Genomic DNA, 21,532 nt, shown 5'->3' with positions numbered 1-21,532 from the left:
CAAAATGGCTAGTGGGAGCACCCTATCTTATTATTTTCCCTAATACCATATTCTTGATAAGATTCTTGCTTTAACATCAAAAGGAAGTTATCTGTTTTGCTCTGCCTGAAATAATATATGAAGTAAATATGTTATGGTTTTTTAAAACAAAAGTTTAATAGAAAATGGAAATTGAAAGCTTGTGTGTAAAATCTCAGTGATAATGCAGAAATATTATACAAAGAAAAGGGAATTTGTGGAAAATGTCTGAAAGGATAGGAAGAATACACATACTTAAGGTAAAATGAAGAGAGTATGTATTAATAAAGGTTAAGACCACAGCCTTTTAGATTGAACTCATGCAAGTCAGTATTCTACATTTTATTTGAATGGGCAATTAACATTTAAATATCTCAATGTTCTAATCTGTATAGTAGAGAGAGAAAAATAGCTAAATGGCTCTGATATTTAAGATAATATACACTAAATGCTTAACACGGTGCTTTGGGTATAACAAAGACTTAATAAATGGTAGTTGTTGTCCTTACGAATCCTATGAAGAAGTTCGGTCATCAGGAAGAATACACAAGAAATTAAGGGTTGGGAAATGGGTGGGAAGAGGTGGATGGGGCACAGGTGGGAGGGAGATGTCTCCCTATATACATTTTTATAATGCTTGGCTTTTGAACCATTTGAAAAAATTAAAGGAGTAGGGGATATAAAAAAATCAATTGGAAGTTCTGAGTGTGTTACTGGCTTGTTGACCTGGAGCTTCGTTCTAGGGGTCTCTGAGAGGCCTAGTGAAATCACCAGTGTCAGTACTTGAGGTCTCTCCTTTTAGGATGGTAACACTCCCTAGTGCAAAGTCTTCTGTGTACTACTGGAAGGGGGGGTGCCAAGGATCCCTGTGCTCATCATTTAGTGCCATGTATTACTTAATTCTCCATAACTGTCCAGGGACACTTTGTTTTACACTCTAGAAAAGAAACCTCTAGATATATGCTAGGGTGGGAGAGGAGCATTAGCTAAAGGAGGAGCTAAAGGAGGCAAGGATCTAGGCATATGCTTATTTTAGGTTCTTGAAATTAAAGGTGTTTCTAGCCTAACCAAAAAAGTTAACTAATTTTATAGGTTTTTATATCTTACTCTCACTGTGCAATATTTTTTCCTTGTAATATCTTTAGTTCTAACTCTTCTTTTACTTATTATTTGGCCAAAAGCAAAAATAACAAAAAAACCTGCATTTTACATGTGAAGATCACAAGACAGAGAAGACTGTTCTTTAGTCGATGGATGGGTTTGATGAAAACTTACTTATAATAGTTGGGAAATTGTGTTCTCTTGCAGTTTAGAGAGTTGAGTTTTTTGTTTGTTTGCTTTTTATTTTGTTTAGTTAGGCCAGTAAAAAGAATTTATTGAGAAAAGTGGGAAAAGAACAGAACTTGTTGAGAAATAGGAGAAAAGGATGGAAATATGCACCAGGATTTGGTGGCGCTCCTCTAGGAAGAGATAGCAGTGAGTTGAGTTTTAAGTTAGTTTATCATTCCTTGTTTTAACTAATTTCTCACATAATTTTCCCAAGTGAAAATAAGCACTGCTAAACACATGGCTTTAAAATAATTTTTCCCCACTTCTATGTAACTTATATCTTTTTAAAAACTTTTTCTTAATGTACCTCAGTGGAGATGGTTTCATCATCGAGAATAGGATTCCAGAGGGCATGGAAACATGTTTGTTATATAATAGACTTTATTGTTCAGAGCAGTTTTAGATTTATAGAAAAATTGGGCAGAAAATACAGAGTTCCTGTATAACCACCTCCCCCTTCCACACTGATACATGCATGCATGCAGTTTCCTGTTATTAACATCTTGCATTTGTTTGGTACAGTTGATACAGTTAATGAACCAATACTGATTCATGGTTAAAGTGCTTAGTTTACAGTAGAGTTCACTCTTTATGTTGTACAGTTCTGTGGCTTTTGACATTTATAATGTCATCTGTCCACCAGTATAGCTTCATACAAAAGAGTTCACTGCCCTAAAACTGCTATGCCTCACCTCCTCTTGAAACCCTGCTCTTCATATCTTTTTACTCTCTCTATAGTTTACCCTTTTTCAGGATGTCATGTAGTTGGAATCATATAGTAGGTAGCCTTTGCAGATTGACTTCTTTTACTTAGCAATATGCATTTAAGGTTCCTCTCCATGTCATTCTGTGGCCTGATAGCGCTTTTTTTTAAGGAGGTACTGGGATGGAAAACCTATGACCTCATACATTAGAAGCAGGCACTCAGCCACTGAGCTGCACCCACTTTCCTCATTTCTCTTTTTTGAGGTACCAGGGGCCGGAGACTGAACCCAGGATATCTTATGTGGTCTGGTGGTGCTCAACCACCGAGCCACATCAGTTCTCCTGAGTTGTTTGTTTCATTTGTTTCCTTTTGTTTTAAGGAGGCACCTGGAATTGAACCCGGGACCCCCCATATGGGAAGCAGGTGCTCATTCGATTGAACTACATCCGCTTCTCCCCCATTTCTTTTTATTGCTGAATAATACTTCGTTGTATGTATGTGCCACCATTTATCCATTCACCTATTAAGGTCATTGGTTGCTTCCAGTTTTTGGCAATTATGAATAAAGCTGCCATAAACATTGTTTAAGTTTTTGTATGGACATAAGTATTCACCTCATTTGGGTAAATATTTAGGATTGTGATTGTTAGATTGATCCTTTTTTAAATTTTGAAATAATTATAAAGTTATAGGAGGTTGCAAAAATAATACAGAGGGCCCATATATCCTTCACACATTGGCTATAGCTTATGTAACTAAAATACAATTTCACAACCAGTTGCAGGGTGTCATTTGATCACATGTGTAGATTCATGTAATCACCACCACAATGAAGATATAGAACTATTCCACCACCATACAAATATCCCCCTTGTGCCACCCCTTTATAATCATATCCATCCCTCTCCCCCCAACATCCCTAACTCACGGGAAGTACTCATTCATTCTCCATCTCTATAATTTTGTCATCTTGTGAATGATATATAAATAGACTCAGGTAGTATGTGCTCTTTTGAGACCACCTTTTATTCACTCAGCTCAATACCTCTGAAATCCATCCAAGTTTTTTGTGTTGTATATCTTGTTCTATGTGTTTTAAAAGAAAAGCTAAGCACCCTATTAATTCACTATATCAAAACTCAGTCTACCCAGAATTGCCGAACCCCGTTTTAAAAGGCTGAATTTTTGTGTATTGTAAATCTTTTTTTTTTATGTTGTATTTTTACCATTAAAACACATAATTAGTTTTCTTTTATTATATGTTTGAATTATGCATACTTGTTTATCAATCTTAAGCCCAAGCTTAGAAGCAGTAAGTGACTAGTATTCATTGGTTATTCTGTTTTCTAAGTGGTAAATTTTGGGTTATTCTTATATACAGCCACAGTATTGTTACCAAATTCTAGAAATTTAACATTAATGGAATATTCATATCTATAGAATGCATATTCTAATAACACCTGTTATGTCTTCTTCAGCATTTAACCCCTTTCCTGTACAGTATCAAACTCAGGGATGGATGTTAGAGGTCATTTTTCTTTAATTTTCTTTAATCCAGAAGAGCTACCTTTGTCTTTTATGACATTAACATTTAATGAATACATACTAGTTATTTTTATAGAATGTTTTTCTTTTTTTTTCTTTATTTTCTTTTAAATGTTATATTAAAAAAATGTGAGGTCCCCATATAACCCCCACCCCACCCACGCCACCCCTCCCACATCAACAAACTCTTCCATCATTGTGGCACATCCACTGCACCCAGCAAATACATTCTGGAGAACCACTGCAGCACATGGACAGTGGTCCACATTGTAGTCCACACTCTCTCCCAGTCCAGCCAGTGGGCCACGACAGGACACACAACGTCCAGCATCCATCCCTGCAGCACCACCTAGGACAACTCCAAATCCTGAAAATGCCCCCACACCATGTCTCTTCTTCCCTCTCCCGACCATCAGCAGCCACTGTGGCCACCCTCTCCACATCACTACTATAATTTCTTCCCTTACTAATCACAGTAGTTCCCCAGCAGAACACCAGTAAGTCCACTCTAAACCATACTCTATTCCTCCATCTTGTGGACCTAGGATGGCAAGGTCCAGTCCCCCTCTTCATCAAGAAGGGGTTTAGATAGAATGTTTTTCTTGATAGCTCTCCATGATTAACTTCAGATTATATGTCTCCACCTGGAATGGCACATGAATGATATTCTTCTCAGGGAATTACATTTAAAGGCACATGCCTCAATCGTATGTTAATTTTGGTCACCCGGCCAATGTGTTGTTTGATTTCTCTGTTATACAGTTTATAGTAACTGTTTTACCTGTTACCAGTAGTAAGCAGTCTGTGGGCACACACTTTGAAACCATGCAAATATCCTGCTCTTTATCAAATGTGGACACTTAGATTTAGGGGTGATTCTTGATAATTCTTACCCAAACCAATCTTTGTTTTAATGATTCGAAATGGGTGAGGGGCAACCTTTCTAAATTATTTTATATGAAAATTCAGCTTGATTTTCAAAACATTTATTTATATATTTTACTGCTTTGATCTGTGTACCTTACATAATATAATTTTTAGTGCATTTTGAAAATGTTTTTAAACTTCTTGCTTGTTTTTTTTTTTTTTTATCCTCTGCTGCCCTCTGCAGGTCTATGAATATAAATCTGTGGAGCAAAGTAAGTTCTAATATTGTAAATCATTAAGTGACATATGAAGAGCAATTAAGAAGAAAATAATAATAGATTTGCACATTTATGGTATACTCTAAGTTAATTAATTATATGTTTATGTCTGTGTTTGAAAAATATACAGACCAACTTTAAACTGCTACATTTAAAGAAATTAACTGATTTTGTGCAGGAAGTACAGTTATCCTTATTGCTGACTTACAAGAAAGATTGCAATCTTAAAAACAGAATGTACATTATCAAATGAGATTCTGAATTTTAAAAAATTTTAATCCAAATTTATTTCTGTTCTATTTTTACTATTGCTCGTACTTCATTTATACTGTGTAGTCAATTCTAATACATGACTGAGATATTTATATTTAGAAATAATTTATTCACTGGAGAGATTTTCATTGATTTATTCACTAAATGTGTCAGTTCAAAATTTGATTTTAAGTGTGACTCATATATGTAATGTATGACTACAACTTCTGACAAAATGTGTTCTGACTGTTGGTTAAAAACAACTTGTAGGTGAGGATTTTTGTTTTTAAACAGTTATCATTTCCTTACCATAAATACAGTTTGAATTGCCATTAAATAGTATAATTTTCATGGTATAGTGTAGTGAGATATGGTCAATTTTGCCTAATTTTCCAAAATAGCAAACAAATAGTAGTAAAAATAAGTGCAGTTATGAGTTTTTAACACTTCTAACATGTACCAGGCATTCTTTTAAGAGCTTGTTTGCTTAGTTGTAAAATACACAGAAAGTTAGTTCAGAATCCTAACCCATCACTTTGAAAAACAACCATATTGTTCCTATTATTTTTAGTTTGAAGGGTATGTGTCAAATAGTGTGTTCAAAAGTTTCTTCGAATAGTTTTTTTCCTCTTCCTTCAGTGTGTTTATATTTATATCTCTCATTTGTAAAACACCTAGATTTTCTTATATCCCATATTAATGTTTTTCCATTATCCTTGTGAATATCCTTGAGTATGTAAAACATTAACGTAGTTCCAAAAGTTCAGTACTATAGATTTTTTAATTTTTATCATAAAATATATATAGTTGGATTTTTTAATTAAAATTTTGCTGGCAGAAAAATAAGTATTGTTTACCTCTCTTCTTTAAAATGATACATAAACATCAGTTGAGGGCTTAGTGACATTTTAAAAGCATTGTAGTTTTTCTTCAACTCCGAGTTTTTGTTTTTAAAGACAAACCAATTATTTAAAAACAAAATTGTTTCCTTATGGGGGGGTAGTATTGAATTACTATGATAAAGAACAATACCTTACTGAGGAGAGGCTTTATTATTTCAAGAATTCAATTTCAGATTGTATTTGTTATTGTTTGCTTCTCTTGCTGCAATTCATGAATTTTCTGTCTTACCAGATAACAGAGCTATTATACAAGGATGGACGTTATTGCCAGGAGCCTCCAGGACCAAAGGGTAGTGTTTCAATTTCAGTGATTGTAACTTATCCACAAATCCATTCTTTTGTGTAATGATAGGCTAGAAGGATTATAGCAGTGAACGCTTTTTTTTTTGAGGTATCAGGGCTAGGGATTGTACCTCGCACCTTGTATATGAGAAGGCAGCACTCAACCATTGAGTTATACCAGCTCCCCCAAGTTGGTTTTTTCATTTGTTTTGTTTTTGTTTTTAGAGGGTACCAGAGATCGAACCTGGGACCTCATGTGTGGGAAGTAGGTGCTTAACACTTGAGCTACATCCACTCCCACCAACACTTTTTTTTTTTTTTTAACATTTACTTTATTTCTCCCCACCTCCTCGTTCGTATTTGCTGTGTTTGTCTTCTTTTTAGGAGGCACTGGGAACTGAACCTAGGACCTCCCATGTGGGAGGGAGGTGCCTAATTGCTTGAGCCCCCTCTGCTCCCTGCTTTGTTGTATCTTTTATTATGTTTTCCTTCCTTGTATCTCATGTTGCATTATCTTGAGTCAGCTCGCCGTGCCAGCCCATTGCGTCAGTTCGCTGTCTTGCCGGTCTTTAGGAGGCATGCGACACTGAACCTGCCGTCTCCCATGTGGTAGGCAGGAGCTCAGTCACTTTAGCCACATCTGCTTCCCAACACTTTCATTTTGAAAGTGAAATTTGAAAATATTTGGTTATAAATCTTTATGTTGATAGCCACAACATTTTGTGATCTATGAGATGTTTGGTTTTGATTAGATGAGTTATTGATTTACAGAAAAATCATGCATAAAATACCAAGTTCCCATATACCTCCCTATTAATAATACCTTGCATTACAACTTATGAAAGAACATTTTCATAATGGCACTATTATCCGTGGTTTACAGTTTCCCTGTTTATGTTTTACAGTCCTATGGTTTTTGCTTTTTTTCCCCAAAAGTTTTTATTGTAGTATCATATATACAACCTAAAATTTCCCTTTTTATTCACATTCAGATAATTCAGAACTGTTAATTATAATTATGTTCATGAATGTTGTGCTACCATCACCGCAATCTATTACCAAAACTTTTCTATCAACCCAAATAGAACCTCTGTACAATGTAAGCATTGGGTTATAAATGTTTATGTTGTTAACCATAACATTTTGTGACCCATGAGATGTTTGGTTCATTGTAATTGCTTTTTTCTTTTTCATTTTAAAAATAATTTATTGAAGTATATCATTCATGCATGAACACACATGCACAATAAGTATTTATAGTAAAAATTGTGACCATAGTTTGTTACAAATGATTCACAAAAATGTGAGGTATTTGTGGTGGGGTGATGTATGAGAGCCATATATATAGTGCTGTTTTAGAAAGAGTTTCAAGTCTTTCTTTTCAGATACTAAATAAATGGTCCTTATAGCACCTATGGAAATAGGCTTAAAAATTAGTAATTCTTAACTGTTTAATGTTGTCCAGGGTGTAGTTAATTTTAAACATTAAAGTAGTAAGGAGGTCTTGTGGGTTTGTCCCACTTAAATATCATTTATTATTCCAAAATCATTATTTTGATATTTAATTTTTTTCCTGTTTTTTTTTTTTAAATAAAATAAAGCCTTTGAATATATGGTTTTCTGCAAGGAGGTACCCTTCTTGAAAGTTCAAATTTTCTCTCCTAAGTATTAATACAGATCCCTATACATTTTATACTTGAATACATAGGAAACTACTGTTGTTATAAAACATATTTGTTAATCTTGGTTTTTCACTGGCTAATAGGCAGCTTTCCACAGGATTACCAGTATCTGCTTATTAAAATTATTTAACTTTCTATACAACATTTAGCAATCCTTTCTAATTTTATGTGTTACTCTAAAGAACTGTTCACAGAAAAATTTGTCTAGAAATGTGTATAGGACATTTGTTCTCACTAGCAATATGGACAGGAAAGGAGTAAAGCCTTAAGCAGGACCAGTTCTGTCACAGAGTGGTGGAAAAAAATAGTTTGAAGAAAGATTCAGTACTGAAAAGCTGTCACTCGGACTGAAAATAATTAATATTCCTTTCACTCACCAGTTAGATATGTGCTCCCAGACCACATAATCTCTATGCCTCAGTGATCATTGTTGCCATTTCAGAGCCTCTCATCAGGGTGACATCTCACACCAAAATGATTTCTTATAAATTAATCTTGATAACATGACAGTCTCAGTAATTTTAGTGGAATGCTTTCTCTTGTTTTTTTTTTCCACAGAAACTGTTGGCTATTTTCTTTATAACTTGATTGGCAGCATGAGTGCCTCAGAGGTACAGGCCAAGGAGAAGTGTTTGAGACAATACTTCCATCAGCTGAAGGATATGGTACCATTTCATTTTTTGCTGTATAATGCCTGTCCTGCCTGACATGTATCTATTAGATTTGAAATTGCTGCTTTTAAGTACAACCAGACCACTTCTCAATGACATGCAAGAGTTGGAGACTTAAATTATGTCTGAGATAATTTCTTTTAGACAAATTTCAGTTTAGTTGTCTAAAACTCAGGGTTTTTTCTTCCTTTCTCTTAATACAGAATGTTAAAATTTCTCAAAATATCTACAAAGGCATTCGTAATCTACTGGATAGCTATCACGTTCCTGAATTGATTAAGGTGTGTATGAAATAGTAATCAACTTTTTAAAATGCTTAATTTATTTAATTAACATGTTAAAATTTTATTTAACTATGACACTTTTGGCCAAACAACAACAACACAGGTCTTTAAATAACCATGAAAACAAGGCTCTTCATTGATCATTGAAAAATACTATATATATATTGAGGCATACATTTAAACTATTGATTATAATGGTTTATAAAGCATAATCAGAATTTCTGTAATATATTTTGAAATGATAGAAAAATTGTAGTGAGTTTTAGAGTGTCTATTTGACATTTGCTATTATGTTTTCCCATGTGTTTTCTAATTCTGTGCTAATTTAAATCCCAATTTTAGGACGTTAATATTTTGCTTGAAGACTCTCAAAAAGTAAGTAGGCTTTTTAGTAGATTCTACATGCTGTTTTCACCACATTTAATGAAAATTCTAGACCATAGCCTTTACCTTAAATCACCTTGTTTACCTCCATCAGGAAAATCAGTATATCTTAAGACATTTGCATCCTTGACAGCATTTATTACATTTATGAAAGTAGCAGGGAAGGTCAGGGACAAAGGAGTACATGTTCTTTTAGTAGTAAATTTCTTCTCTTCTTTTTTTTTTCCATTTCTGATAGACTTTGCAACAGAAATCATCTGATTTAGAGGCTAAACTTAACAAACTTAAAGCTGAAAATCAACCTATACGAGATGTCCTAAAGCAACTCATAGTAGCCCTTTGTTCAGAAGAGGTAACATTTATTTAAATATGTCAAATATTGCTATTTTGCTTTAAAATTCTTTATAGATAATGGTAAGTGAGAACCAAATATAATATTTGTGATTTTTACCATTGATTATTGTAAGTCATGCCTGTGAAGGATACAATTAAATGAAAGGTTAACTAATTTCAGCTACACCTTGAATGGCATGTTTTCGGGTTGCTCTAGTTTGTTTACGATAATCTGCAAAGTGAATGATAGTAACAGCCGTGATAGGTTTATCATACATGCCAAATGTCCTTTCAAGCCATGGCTCCGGTCTCTTATATCTAGATTGTCAAGCAACTGATACATTCAGTAGTCATTTGCAAGTCAAATATTACTAGATTGTTAATGCAGGGATTGAAATTCTATTTTCCTGCTGGAAAAAAAGCTCTCTGAGATAAAGGGTCTCTTGCCTTTTTTCAGCAGGCGTCCAGCTGTACTTTGTGTTTGTTTTAGTGCATGTCTGCAATTTGTGGGATATCACTGGATTTTTTTTTTTCAGTTTCTAGTTCAATATGATTGGCCTGTGGTTTTACAAAAAAATATGACTGACTTTAAGATTATATCACAGTACTACTGAATTCTAAAATATTTCTTCGTATTACTTGACTTTTAAAGTAGATTGAGGAACTTTGAAATGGTATGCATTTCTGCATATAGAGATTGGACTGTGAGGAGAGGCTGACTTGGCAAATATTTCATGTGGAAGTCTATTTTAAAAAAATATAATACATAAAACTAACACATCAAATTTTGCAAAATATGGCCTATTTTGCATTACTAGTAACAAATCAGTACTATGAACTTTTTCTAAAAATACTGACAATTAAAACTAAATTTGACGTTTTTATTGTTTATATTCATATTCATTCATTTCTTCCTACCTGTTTTTTTTTTTCTTTTATCCTTCATTTTAGAATATGGAAAAAGCCCTTGAATTAAAAGCAAAATATGAATCAGACATGGTTGTCAGTGGCTATGCAGCTTTAATAAAGTTGTGCTGTCGACATGGTAATGCAGAAGATGCATGGAATCTGAAACAGGAATTGTGAGTACCCTGGCACTGAAACAGATCGTTTATTTATATGATATACATAGTCCTTGATGGATCAAGTAGATTGATTATTTACTGTCTTACATAATATAATTTTTAAAAATCATTTTGTTCTTAATGTTTTTGAAATTTTGTAAAATTATGATTTGTTTTCAAACTTCCAGTCCTTAAAGCCAAAGCTCATGTACACACACTTGTTATATAACTATGTATTAAAGTTGGTCTTTTGATAGGTCAGTATTCATGATGATGTTAGAATCATCTGAAGCCAGGTAACTTCTTCAGTACGCCAATTAGTGTTGTTTGCAGATAGAGTGGTACAGTATGTATGTAAATGTTAGGTTTTTATTTTTTTTGTCACTTTGCATCTAATTACATGTGAATTTGTATATGGTTTCAATAAGAAATCTCAACCTAAGTGTGGGGGCCAATGCCAATAACAATTAAGACCTTCTGATAGTTTGTGAAAAGTGATAAAATGAGTACTGAAGTCTTTTTTATAGTTAATTGACTTTTAACATAATATAAACATGGCTTTAATTTTAGAGACCGTTTAGATTCATCTGCTGTCCTTGACACCAGCAAGTATGTAGACCTTGTAAAAGTATTGGGAAGGCATGGCAAGCTCCAAGGTAAGCTTTGGCATATCAAGGAAATATATGATCTTGCCACTGAAATAACATGTGAATTGATATTAATGGTATATCATGTTCTGCAAAGTGCTTGAACACTTTGCATACAAATTTGCATGTGAATCCAACCAGAGTTGCGTGGACAGTGTAGGCCATTAGTTTTAATGGATTGGCAAGCTTGTCATTTACATTTGCACAGCTCAGTGCTTTTTGCATTTCTGCCGCTAGTTTTTATTAGCATTGCTGTTTGGTTTGAGTTTGAAGATCATGACTTACGGCACAATTTGCTTATGTGCCTGGACTAATGGCTTTGTTTTCCCTTAAGAAGGTCTGAAGGCCAAACATAAAGCCTATAAACATAACCTTATAAGAATCTGGATCTTGCAGACTTTTAATGACATTAACAAAATGTATACTTTAATAAGTTTTTAGTCTAGGTGTTTGTGGAGAAAGCGTAACTAATTATATAGCTGATTTGCTTTGTTTTTAATTTTCTTGTAATGATGCTAAACCTAATATTAATTATACTTGATGATGTGTTTTTACTATTTGCTTGTTTCTTTGTGATTTGGCTCCATTTTGAAACTTCCTTTTTAGCCTTCCCCTCTTCTCTTTCTTTCTAGAGAAGACTATTTTAATTTTATTATAGTGGAACATGTATGGGGAAAATATTTATTTGAATATTGATTTTTTTCCATAGAAAGCCTTTTTGTTACAGATAGCTCTATAAGGAAAAGCCTCCCTTTTTTTTTAAAGTCACTTATTGTAAAGTGGTCAAAACATTTTGTCTGTGCGATAATTAAGAACAGCATTATAAAAATGCACTTATTCCATATACTAAAATGTTTGTTTCTGCCTTCCTAATGAAGCTTAATGAACCTAATGTATTAACATGCAGTCTTTTGGAAAGCTTTCATTGGCTCTGCTTGGCTAATTAGTATCGACATAGCAAACAGGCCCTATCGGTATCAGACCATTAGTCTGGCTGTATATACAGTGTAAACACATCTTTATTATCTGGCCTTCTGACAAGCCATCTGCTGGAGAAACAATGGTGTGATTTAGCAGATGTTAGCACTGAACGATAAAAGCATCCATTTAGGAGGATCTTTCAGCTATGGGGCAGACGGTGCAGGGTTATGTGGTGCAAAGTGGGCACACAGTCCCTATCTATAATTTGTAGTCAAATTTGCAGGGAAATGATAAAACCATGCTATTGTGGATTTATAATTGTAGTCTCGTTTAGAAATGCAAGTAGTAATTAACTTGAAATCGGCATTATACACTAGAATTTACATTCCTGCTGGGCTTGAAATGCTATTTTAATAGCAGTTTGTTTTCCCTCCATGAAATTACCTAAGGGTCTTTTGTGTTACTTCATTGTAGATGCTGTTAACATTCTAAAGGAGATGAAAGAGAAGGATGTTCTTATCAAAGATTCAACAGTCTCATCCTTTTTCCACATCCTAAATGGTGCAGCCTTAAGAGGTGAAGTTGAAACAGTAAAACAGTTGCATGAAGCCATTCTGACTCTAGGGTTAGCGAAACCATCCACCAATCTAAGCTCCCCATTGGTCACTCTTTATCTGGAAAAGTAAGTTAATTGAATTTTAAATTTTTAATATTGGCATTAAAAGAATGAATCTGATCATTTTGGGGTTCTACTTTGTAAATGCTCTTTGCAATGTGGAAGCCTTTGGTTTTTTGCCACCAAGTAAGAGGACTTATGTAGACTAGTAACCTGTAAAATCTCCGTCAGCCCTGGTCCTGGGCCTGCTTCCCGATGAAATGATCTGGTGATTTTTTGCTGGGGCATATGATCATGTTCCATGAAATTAAGTCTAGCTTTTCCCAGTTTTGGGCCTTATAAGTCTTAATGATTTATAAGTATAAGGAAGATGCCCCCTGGGGGCTTTTAGTTATGTATCCTGACTGTTATTCAGGTAATACTGTAGAAGTATCTCTTCAGTGCTTCTTTCTCCATGTGATATTTTATTTTAATTACAAATTCCAATATAGTTATTCTAGGTTTCATAGCTGTTTTAGAAGATGTCTCTGCATTATGGGAAGAAAAATTTTGTTGATAAGGCAAGATTAATTGAAATTTTTTTCATTCCAAATGCTGACATTGGTGCCCATTTTCAAGTATTATTTGCAATGCAAATCTTAAAACCAAACTATTCTATTGTAACGAGTGAAACATTTTAGTAAGATGATTAAGCATACTTTATCTTTTTTCCTGTTTTGTCTTTTTTTTTTGTTTTCTGTTTTTATTTTTAATTTCCTATTTCTTACCTCTTTGTCATCTTTTCCATGGCTTAATGCAATTTGTAATCTGCTCATTTTGTGAATGGGATTTTCTGATTTTAGTATAAATGTTTCCCTTGCAGTGACAGGAGAAAAGCAAAAGATATATCTTAATGGTTGTCATATTTTCCTAAATATCTAACCATTTTTCTTTATTTATTAAAGGATATAGGTAATTGAATATTATGAATGGTTCTGTATTGAATAAAAAATGTAGACTAAAAATCATCTTTTACTAGTTCTGTGTTAGGAAATGTATGTTTACATGCATATATACATATATGTTTTATGAAATAATTCCTGTGCCATCCAATTAAAAAGAAGGTTATGGCTAAATCCTCCACAATCTCAGCATTACATACCTTTAAAGAAATAGTGATTCAGACAATTACTGTGTTACTGCGTTCTCATATTCACAGCTAACTTTATATAGAAATCCTATAATTAATATGCTTCCCACTAGAATTTTTTTGATTGTTTAAAAGACCCATCTCTGCAAATTGCATGTGGAGTTCTGCATAGGGATTTGAAAGAAATGGGCCCAGTGCCCAGAAGAATTAGGCCCTCCTCCTCTGCTGGGCAAGAATAAAATAATTAACAGTGAAAACGAGGCCAGGGTAGAAAGGCATCTTACAAATAGAAATGCTTTGAAGATAGAGAAGACGTAAAAATTTTCCTAAAGAGGTCTGCAGATGGGGCTGATGAACCAGGGAGAGCTTACCCAAATGAAAGTGGAGATAACATAGACTTCAGATGCTATAGGATAACATAATTGATTGCTCTGTGTTTCCCTCTGGATTATACAGTATTCCCACTGGATTATATAGTACATTCAGATATTTGTATATTTCAGTAAAAATTGGCTGTTCCTGTTAATTGGGCTAAACAAATCTGAATCATGATCTTTTATGGTTTCTTAATACTTGCAGATACATACAGAAATTATTTCCTTCTGTTTTTATTTGCCCACTTTTTTTTTTTTGCTATCTTTGCTTTGCAGAGGCATCTCCTGTAACAAGATCTTTCAGTTTCATCTATAATAATAAAAAGGCCTTCTTGACTGTTTTAGAGTCATGAAAATAATAAAAAAGAGATAAAGTTAATTTCATATTTATAAAATTAGTGGTCCTCCTACTAGGTAGGATAAAAATTGACTTTGAAACTTTCTCAGTTGTGCTATAATTGTAATTCACTGTGATTTCGATTGTGCCAAGTGGTGGGAGATACCAAATTAATGCAGAATCATGACAAGTACTTTAGTTACTAGGATTAACTGCACAAACCTACCAAAAAGTCTGCATGAATTTGATTTGATTAAATATTTTTAATCTTTAGTAATATATAATTGACCCCAGGATGTATGACTTCATCTGGGGAATAAACTTTATTTATTCAAACATGAGATAAAATTATGAAAAACATTTCAGACATTATACAAAATCTTCATCCTATTATTCAAAGGCAAGCTTCCTATTGGAATGTCATTGCAAAAAAGGATGATATCCCTTACATATTGTAATTCTGAAACAAATCCATGACATCGAGTTCCTTATAAAGATAAGCGTGAGGAGTCAGTGGATCTTAATTTTGAACTGACTTTTTCAGCACTGGGTAAAATACAGGAGAAATTAATACTCTCAGTTTGTGTTACTTGGATAATGTTTTAAACAAATCTCTTGGTATGGAGATAATGCATTTTGTTTTTGTTTGTCATGGATTTGCAAAATTATAAAGTTGGTAAACTAATCTGTTTCTATATATTTTAATAATAATTGCATTAAACAGAAAAATTTTCAGAGTTGAACAAAATAACTTTGTGTTTCATTTACAGTAGATTGTTCTTCAAACCATGTGTCTAAATGTACTCCAAATGATTGTTATTTTAAGTATTTTATTTTACAACTACTTTATTTTTTAATTTCTTTCTTTTATTGAAACCAGGCCTAATTCAGGGAGATGACATGTATCCTCCATATTAAGGAAGAAAAAAATCCTTTAAAAATAGGTTAAAAGAGATTTTGATTAATCTTTATGGTAAAGGAAGTGAAATTAATAAAATCTGGGCTGTCAAATTTAAAAGCATAAAAATTTCTGTGATGCAGTTTCAGGTTTACTTATTTTATAGCTGACCCATTTTGGTTCCATTGCATATGGAAAATATCTGAAGCTATTTAGTTTATATTGGTGCAAATGATCAAAGCAGTTTTAATTTCTGCTTTCCATTAAGGACTCTTCTGTGCTGATTTGTGCTATAATCTGTATGTACACATATGCATTTCATTTAAGTGCATCATGGACTTTGTATATAATCCTTCCAGAACTCTTGCTAAATTAAACTTGAGTTCTTTATAGAGGTTATAATTTTTTAAGATGACCTTTAACAGTGTAAGTTTAAAAACTCACTGTAACCCTTCAATGTTTTACATAAATGGTATATATCCTTTTTAAAATGCTGGCTATTCTGTCATACCTCTCCTTCAATTTTAGCATCTTCATTTGTACTGGATACTTTTATTTTTTATGGGCATGCTTGCCTTCTAGAGTAAAACTCTTTAGGTGCTGAAAGGAAATTAAGGAGGTTTGGCTCTTTTACTCCATTATTGCAATTAAGAATTTAGCATCATCAATGCCAAAGGACAAAAGTGGTTCATTTGCCCTAGGGGGACAGGACAGTGATAAGATGATTTTTCGTCAAGGATCATTGGGTCGTAATTAAGTTACATTCATGACTATTGCTTTTTGAAGGATGATTGGTAAATGACAGGCTTCATGTGCTTAGTACGGACAGTGTTCAGTAGGGTTTTTTCTCCCTCTGTCAGAAAATCCTGTTGAGCCTGATAATGTAAATGTGGCATTTTATTCTGAACAAAAGAGCAGGGAAATGAGCTATCTTGTCTAATCATTCAGTTGTTTAACACCGACTTCCAGTTTAGACTCAATTGGCTGGAAAGCACTTGACATGTGAAGTTAGTGCTGTTCCGAACGCATGTTTGAGTAAATTTTAAAGTAAGTGACAGCTAAATTGTACCTAGGGAAATTACAAAGCCTTCAACACAGTTAATTTTTTGGGGAGGATTAGTTGTAATTGCAACACCAGTCTCCTTGAAGACTTCTCATTTATAGATGATGAACAAAAAAAAAAAAACCATGTGGCTCTATCAAGGGCTGGTTTTCTCAACAAAATAAATTTTATGAGGATGATGCTTTCTCCTGAATTGATTTCTTCCCATACTGAACATCTGCTTAAGATTTATAGAATCATTTTATTTTAGGGTATTGAGGGTTTTTCCCCTTCTGGTTTTAAACTTTTTTTTGCCACTCCAAAGCCCTTCTTTTCTCTTAGTGATTTCAGATGTGAGAGCCTTTCAGTCACTAAGCTCTTTAGGTAAATTGCCACTTCACTAACACTTCATGCAAAATGTTGAAGCACTTTATTCCAATTAAAAATCAATATTTGTCTTTTATGTTGTTTACATTAAGTATGCTCCCTGGATTGTAATGTTATTTGCCGTAAGTAAGGAGACTAAGTTTAAAGCTGCTGATACGGTGAATAGATACTTGTCATGGTTCATCTTGTTTTTAACAATTTGAGATCATACGCAACTCCTGAGTCATTTTTAGTTAGTTGTATTGAGAAATACATGAGCTTTTTTCCAGGTACCTTTAAGTAGCTATTTTCATGATAGGTGGATACAACACCTAAATGTATGTCCAATAAGCTTACCTAGTTTTTTTCTGTCAGTGACACTATAGCATACTTGAATTTCATAAGGATTTACTAAAACAAGAGGTAACATCAGATGTGCCATTTGTGCTTCAAGTTTGCCTTTTTGGATGTTCTTCAGGTAATACTGAGAGATGATAGTTAGTAATGTTCCCTTAAAACAGGAATTATAGATTCTAGAATGAATTTTGAGGTGAACCAAGTAAGTACATTCAAGTTACTAAATGGAACTTCAATTTTAAGTGTTCAAATTACTTACTGGACTGGGTGTGTGTGTATGCATGTATGTGTGTGCATATATATATTTTTTGTTTGTTTCTTTGAAATTTGGAAAATTTTTTCCCCCATTCTGCTTTTTTTTTTTTTTTTTTTTGGTAGGCTTACAAAAATTTGGTAAAGCTTATTTAAGTAAACTTGTGTCAATCAGAATTTTTAAAAAATTTTATTAGTATATATAGTTTTATTCATGCAAATTATTTTGTTTTCCATTGAAATGTTTTTTTGGTGGGGTCTGGCTTTTCATATATATAGTTGTTTTTTTTTTAGAGACAGTAATATGTTGTAGAACTGCTTTTCTTTTAGTGTTATTTGAGGCATGTGAATAATGGTGAATAACAGGAGTAAATTTTTAAAAATTTGTAACCCATTTGTGAATAAAGCTTTAGAAATATGTGTATATACTGAAATAAGCATGGCATCAAAATTTTGAATCCAGAATTAATGTTAGCAACAAGATTTCTTCAGAAAATTACTGATAGTTTAGAGTAAGATTTTAAAATTAGTTCTAGTGTTTTAAAGTATTGAAAAAAATCACAACCACTTTATGTTATAGACGCTAGAAAGCGCAATGTTTGGTAAAACTGTTGTCCTGTATTTTGGGTATAAAGGGGTTTCCACATTTCTCCTTTTGATTATTTTGCTGCTCTTACTGATTGTATCCTGCTTAATAAAATTGGTATTTTCACTATTTTTGCCCTTTTACCAAATCACTGATGATTTTCTCTGTGGATGTCAAACATATTTCAGTAGATGAACCTAACTAAAAGCTCAAATTCATGCAACTTCACAGTATTGAAACTAGGAGAGAACCCTGTGTTCCTTGAGTTCAGCCATAGTGATTGTCTATTTTTCATTACTTCTGGAAATGTATCACATTGCTCCCTTGAGCTACTTACCAATTGGAGTGGAATCCAGAAGTCATATGACATCTTTAAGCAATGTGAATTTTAAAATAATACTTTCTCCATGTTTCTTTTCAAATTATAAAAGGAAACGTTAGTAATGACAAAGTTATGTGAGGAATGTAAATTTTTATCTCTTTAAATTGATTTGATCAACTACAAGTCAGAATATAGATAATAGAGATTGAAGAGAATTGAGTGGTCATTTAGTTCAGTTCTATCATCAGTACATTTTGTATGACATGTTTCATTATAGAGTTCTAATTTTATTGGCAGTCTGAGAGGAATAACATTTGTACTTAAAATTCTAACAAATAAATGAATTATTTCCGTTTTACTAATCTTGTCTTTTTCTGTTGTTGTTTTGAACAAGTATAGTCTTCAGAAGCATATATTTGGAGACCAAAGACTATTAGCATATCTCTTTGATTGACAGAACAGTTGTTCATTCGTTTATTGATAGCTCTGACCTAATGTAGGGTAAATATAATTGAGGCAATACTATTCCAGTTTGGGAATTGATCTGAAAAAAGCAAATCTTATTGCTTCAGAAAAATTAGTTATGTGTTAGTTTTGCTCTTAAGAATGTTTTAGTAGTTATCCATTAACTGGAATTGTAGAAAGGCTTTAACGGAACTTGTGTCTGAGAGCAAGGGAAAATACTGATTATATAAAGCTTTATATCATATGTGGTAGCTACTGTAGCATTTCTCTTGTATGACAGTAATCTAGCCTGCAACATCTACTTGCAGTTTTGAAATTAACCTGTAATTTAGTCTTCACCCCAAATGACAAAAATTCAAATGACTCTGTGGGGTGCCAGAAGATGCACTGTAAACAGGGCTTGGGAAGGGGATAAGGTAGAGATCCATCAAGATAAGCTCATTTTCACTATGTCAGTATTACTGCAGTAAAATTAACACTTCTTCATTGTATTTTACTTTTTAGTAGAGCTTAAAACCTTAATCTAGATAAAATAGTAATTCAATCTAGGACAACATAACATTTGTATAAAAGACAAATGTTAGGGCTTTAGCAGAAAATAAAGAGACTTTTTTCCTTTTGAAAACTGTTGGGGGCATGAAAAAATATTTTTTTCTCCATAAAGATTCTCACCAGTTGTACTTTGGTCCCTGTCTCTAGCCATGCCTCTTTATACAGTTCATAGCTCTCTTTTCAAAAATCCTCCAATTCCTTATTCCACATAGTACCACCATATTCATTTGAACAACAGTACTTTTCATAATGTATAACTAGATGTCCTGACCTGAAAGGGGAGGTCCAGGTCCTGGTGCCATTGCCTTGCTCTATATCCTGAATAGCCTAAATCAACATCTAGATGCCTCAGTTTCCTCATCTATTTAAAAATAAAGGGAGACTGTGTCGAATTGCATCAATAAACTCTACACTCTGCAGATCTTCCCAGGTCTTGTTGTTTTTTTCCTAATGTCATTTTTTTTTATTATCTTTTGTTTTTTAAAGATACATAGATCACACAAAATATGACATTAAAAATATAAGAAGTTCAGGTCTTGTATTTTGTAGCATTGTTTTTCATTCCTGTCATTTTTCCTGTTAAAGGAGAAACGGTACTCTTCAAGTACCCACTACAATATATTTGCTCACTCTTGTTTGAGAAATGATGACTTAATGAAAGTATCTTTTTATTTCACAATAGTCCATGCTTTGGGAAATAATGCATCCTTATAGCCACTTATTACATAAAATCAGGTTTATAATAAAGTAAAATCAGAGCATGCCGTCATCTCTTTGGACTGCCATTGGTGTCTGTACCCTGAACATTTATAAATGAGAATTGCATCTGTTATTTTATTTCCAATGTGATTTTGTGGTTTTCTACCTTAAATAAAGCTCAGTGTGTATGGTTTGATTGGTCAGTGTACATGTTTCTAAACCATTACTGAAGGCCTAAAGTACATTAGATTTATTTTATTCATTGTTTTTTTTTTTATGTTTCCAAGGGATGATTTACCTGCGGCTCTTGAAGTCACCCTTGACTGCCATGAAAAGTATAAAGTATTACCAAGAATACATGATGTCTTATGCAGACTGATAGAGAAAGGCAAGACTGAGCTAATTCAGAAAGGTTAGTTGCTTTCTGATATTTTAATGTAGGTGGGTTTGTTTTTTTCTCTCTCCTGCTTATTTGATCTTAATTTATTGCTGTGAAAAAAAGACTTAACAGGAAGGCAGGCACATACAGAGAAACTTCATTGTACTTCTGAACTGAAAAGAGAAAGTTAGGGGATTTTTAAAAATATTATAAGTATCTTTGATTTTAATAGCTGGTCATTTTGAAAAGTGACCCCTCTAGTATTTTTGTGCTCTACTTCCCTTTATGAGGAATTTCTTCACCCTTATTCCCACCAGTTCTCTTTGAAGCTAGTCTTATGTACTTAATTGCCCATAAATGTATCCTGTTAGCTAAGGACTATGACAGAAAATTGGTTATATAGCTTTAATTTTTAAATTGTTAAATTATTTGTTTTTAAACTATTTTCTTATATTCATAAATTTTTTGATACTGTGTTCCTATGTGTTTTTCTTTCTTCTGACACTTTTTTTCTTTCCTCTCTAGCGATAGACTTTGTAAGCCAAGAACAAGGTGAAATGTCGATGCTCTATGATCTCTTCTTTGCCTTTCTACAAACAGGAAATTACAAAGAGGCCAAGAAGATCATTGAGGTGTGATTTTTAACTACAGTATTCTAATTGTGCAGCTATTTAGACTCTTAATTAGAATACATTTAAAATTTTTAACCTTTAATTACACTTGTTCTGATTCATGTTAATAGAATTCAATCCCAATAATGGGGGAGAAAAAGAAATCAGCCTCCTTCTTTATTGTATATAATTACAGTTCAGAAAAGGTAGTCTGGTTGTATATTGCATTTGTTTTCTCATTTTGTTAAATTCACTGTTATATATCAAAATGATATTTGCATATTAAATCTTGGATTGTGGAACAATTAAATTAAACTGGCATTCCTGGGTGTAAAGTGGCTAATCCTCTTTGCCAAGGAATTCTTTGTTCTTAAAAGCAGTG

The 21,532-nt window shown here is 33.2% G+C and overlaps 1 protein-coding gene across 2 annotated transcripts in view; it reads left to right on the top strand.

The window, feature by feature from the left end:
• LRPPRC (leucine rich pentatricopeptide repeat containing) overlaps window positions 1-21,532 on the top strand; it is a 100,811-nt gene that overhangs the window by 39,980 nt on the left and 39,299 nt on the right. For both annotated transcript variants that reach the window (XM_071208794.1, XM_012524195.3), the window contains exons 15-25: window positions 4,710-4,737; window positions 6,130-6,187; window positions 8,420-8,526; window positions 8,736-8,813; window positions 9,159-9,191; window positions 9,439-9,552; window positions 10,485-10,615; window positions 11,168-11,253; window positions 12,640-12,847; window positions 20,448-20,572; window positions 21,065-21,171. In XM_071208794.1, coding sequence (XP_071064895.1) covers window positions 4,710-4,737; window positions 6,130-6,187; window positions 8,420-8,526; window positions 8,736-8,813; window positions 9,159-9,191; window positions 9,439-9,552; window positions 10,485-10,615; window positions 11,168-11,253; window positions 12,640-12,847; window positions 20,448-20,572; window positions 21,065-21,171 — 1,075 coding nt within the window. The remainder of the gene's footprint in view (window positions 1-4,709; window positions 4,738-6,129; window positions 6,188-8,419; window positions 8,527-8,735; window positions 8,814-9,158; window positions 9,192-9,438; window positions 9,553-10,484; window positions 10,616-11,167; window positions 11,254-12,639; window positions 12,848-20,447; window positions 20,573-21,064; window positions 21,172-21,532) is intronic.

The sequence above is a fragment of the Dasypus novemcinctus genome, chromosome 17 (assembly GCF_030445035.2).
Source record: "Dasypus novemcinctus isolate mDasNov1 chromosome 17, mDasNov1.1.hap2, whole genome shotgun sequence".
NCBI classification, from domain to species: Eukaryota; Metazoa; Chordata; class Mammalia; order Cingulata; family Dasypodidae; genus Dasypus; species Dasypus novemcinctus.
Note: the sequence above shows the minus strand (reverse complement) of the source record. Positions and strands in the feature narration are given on the sequence as shown.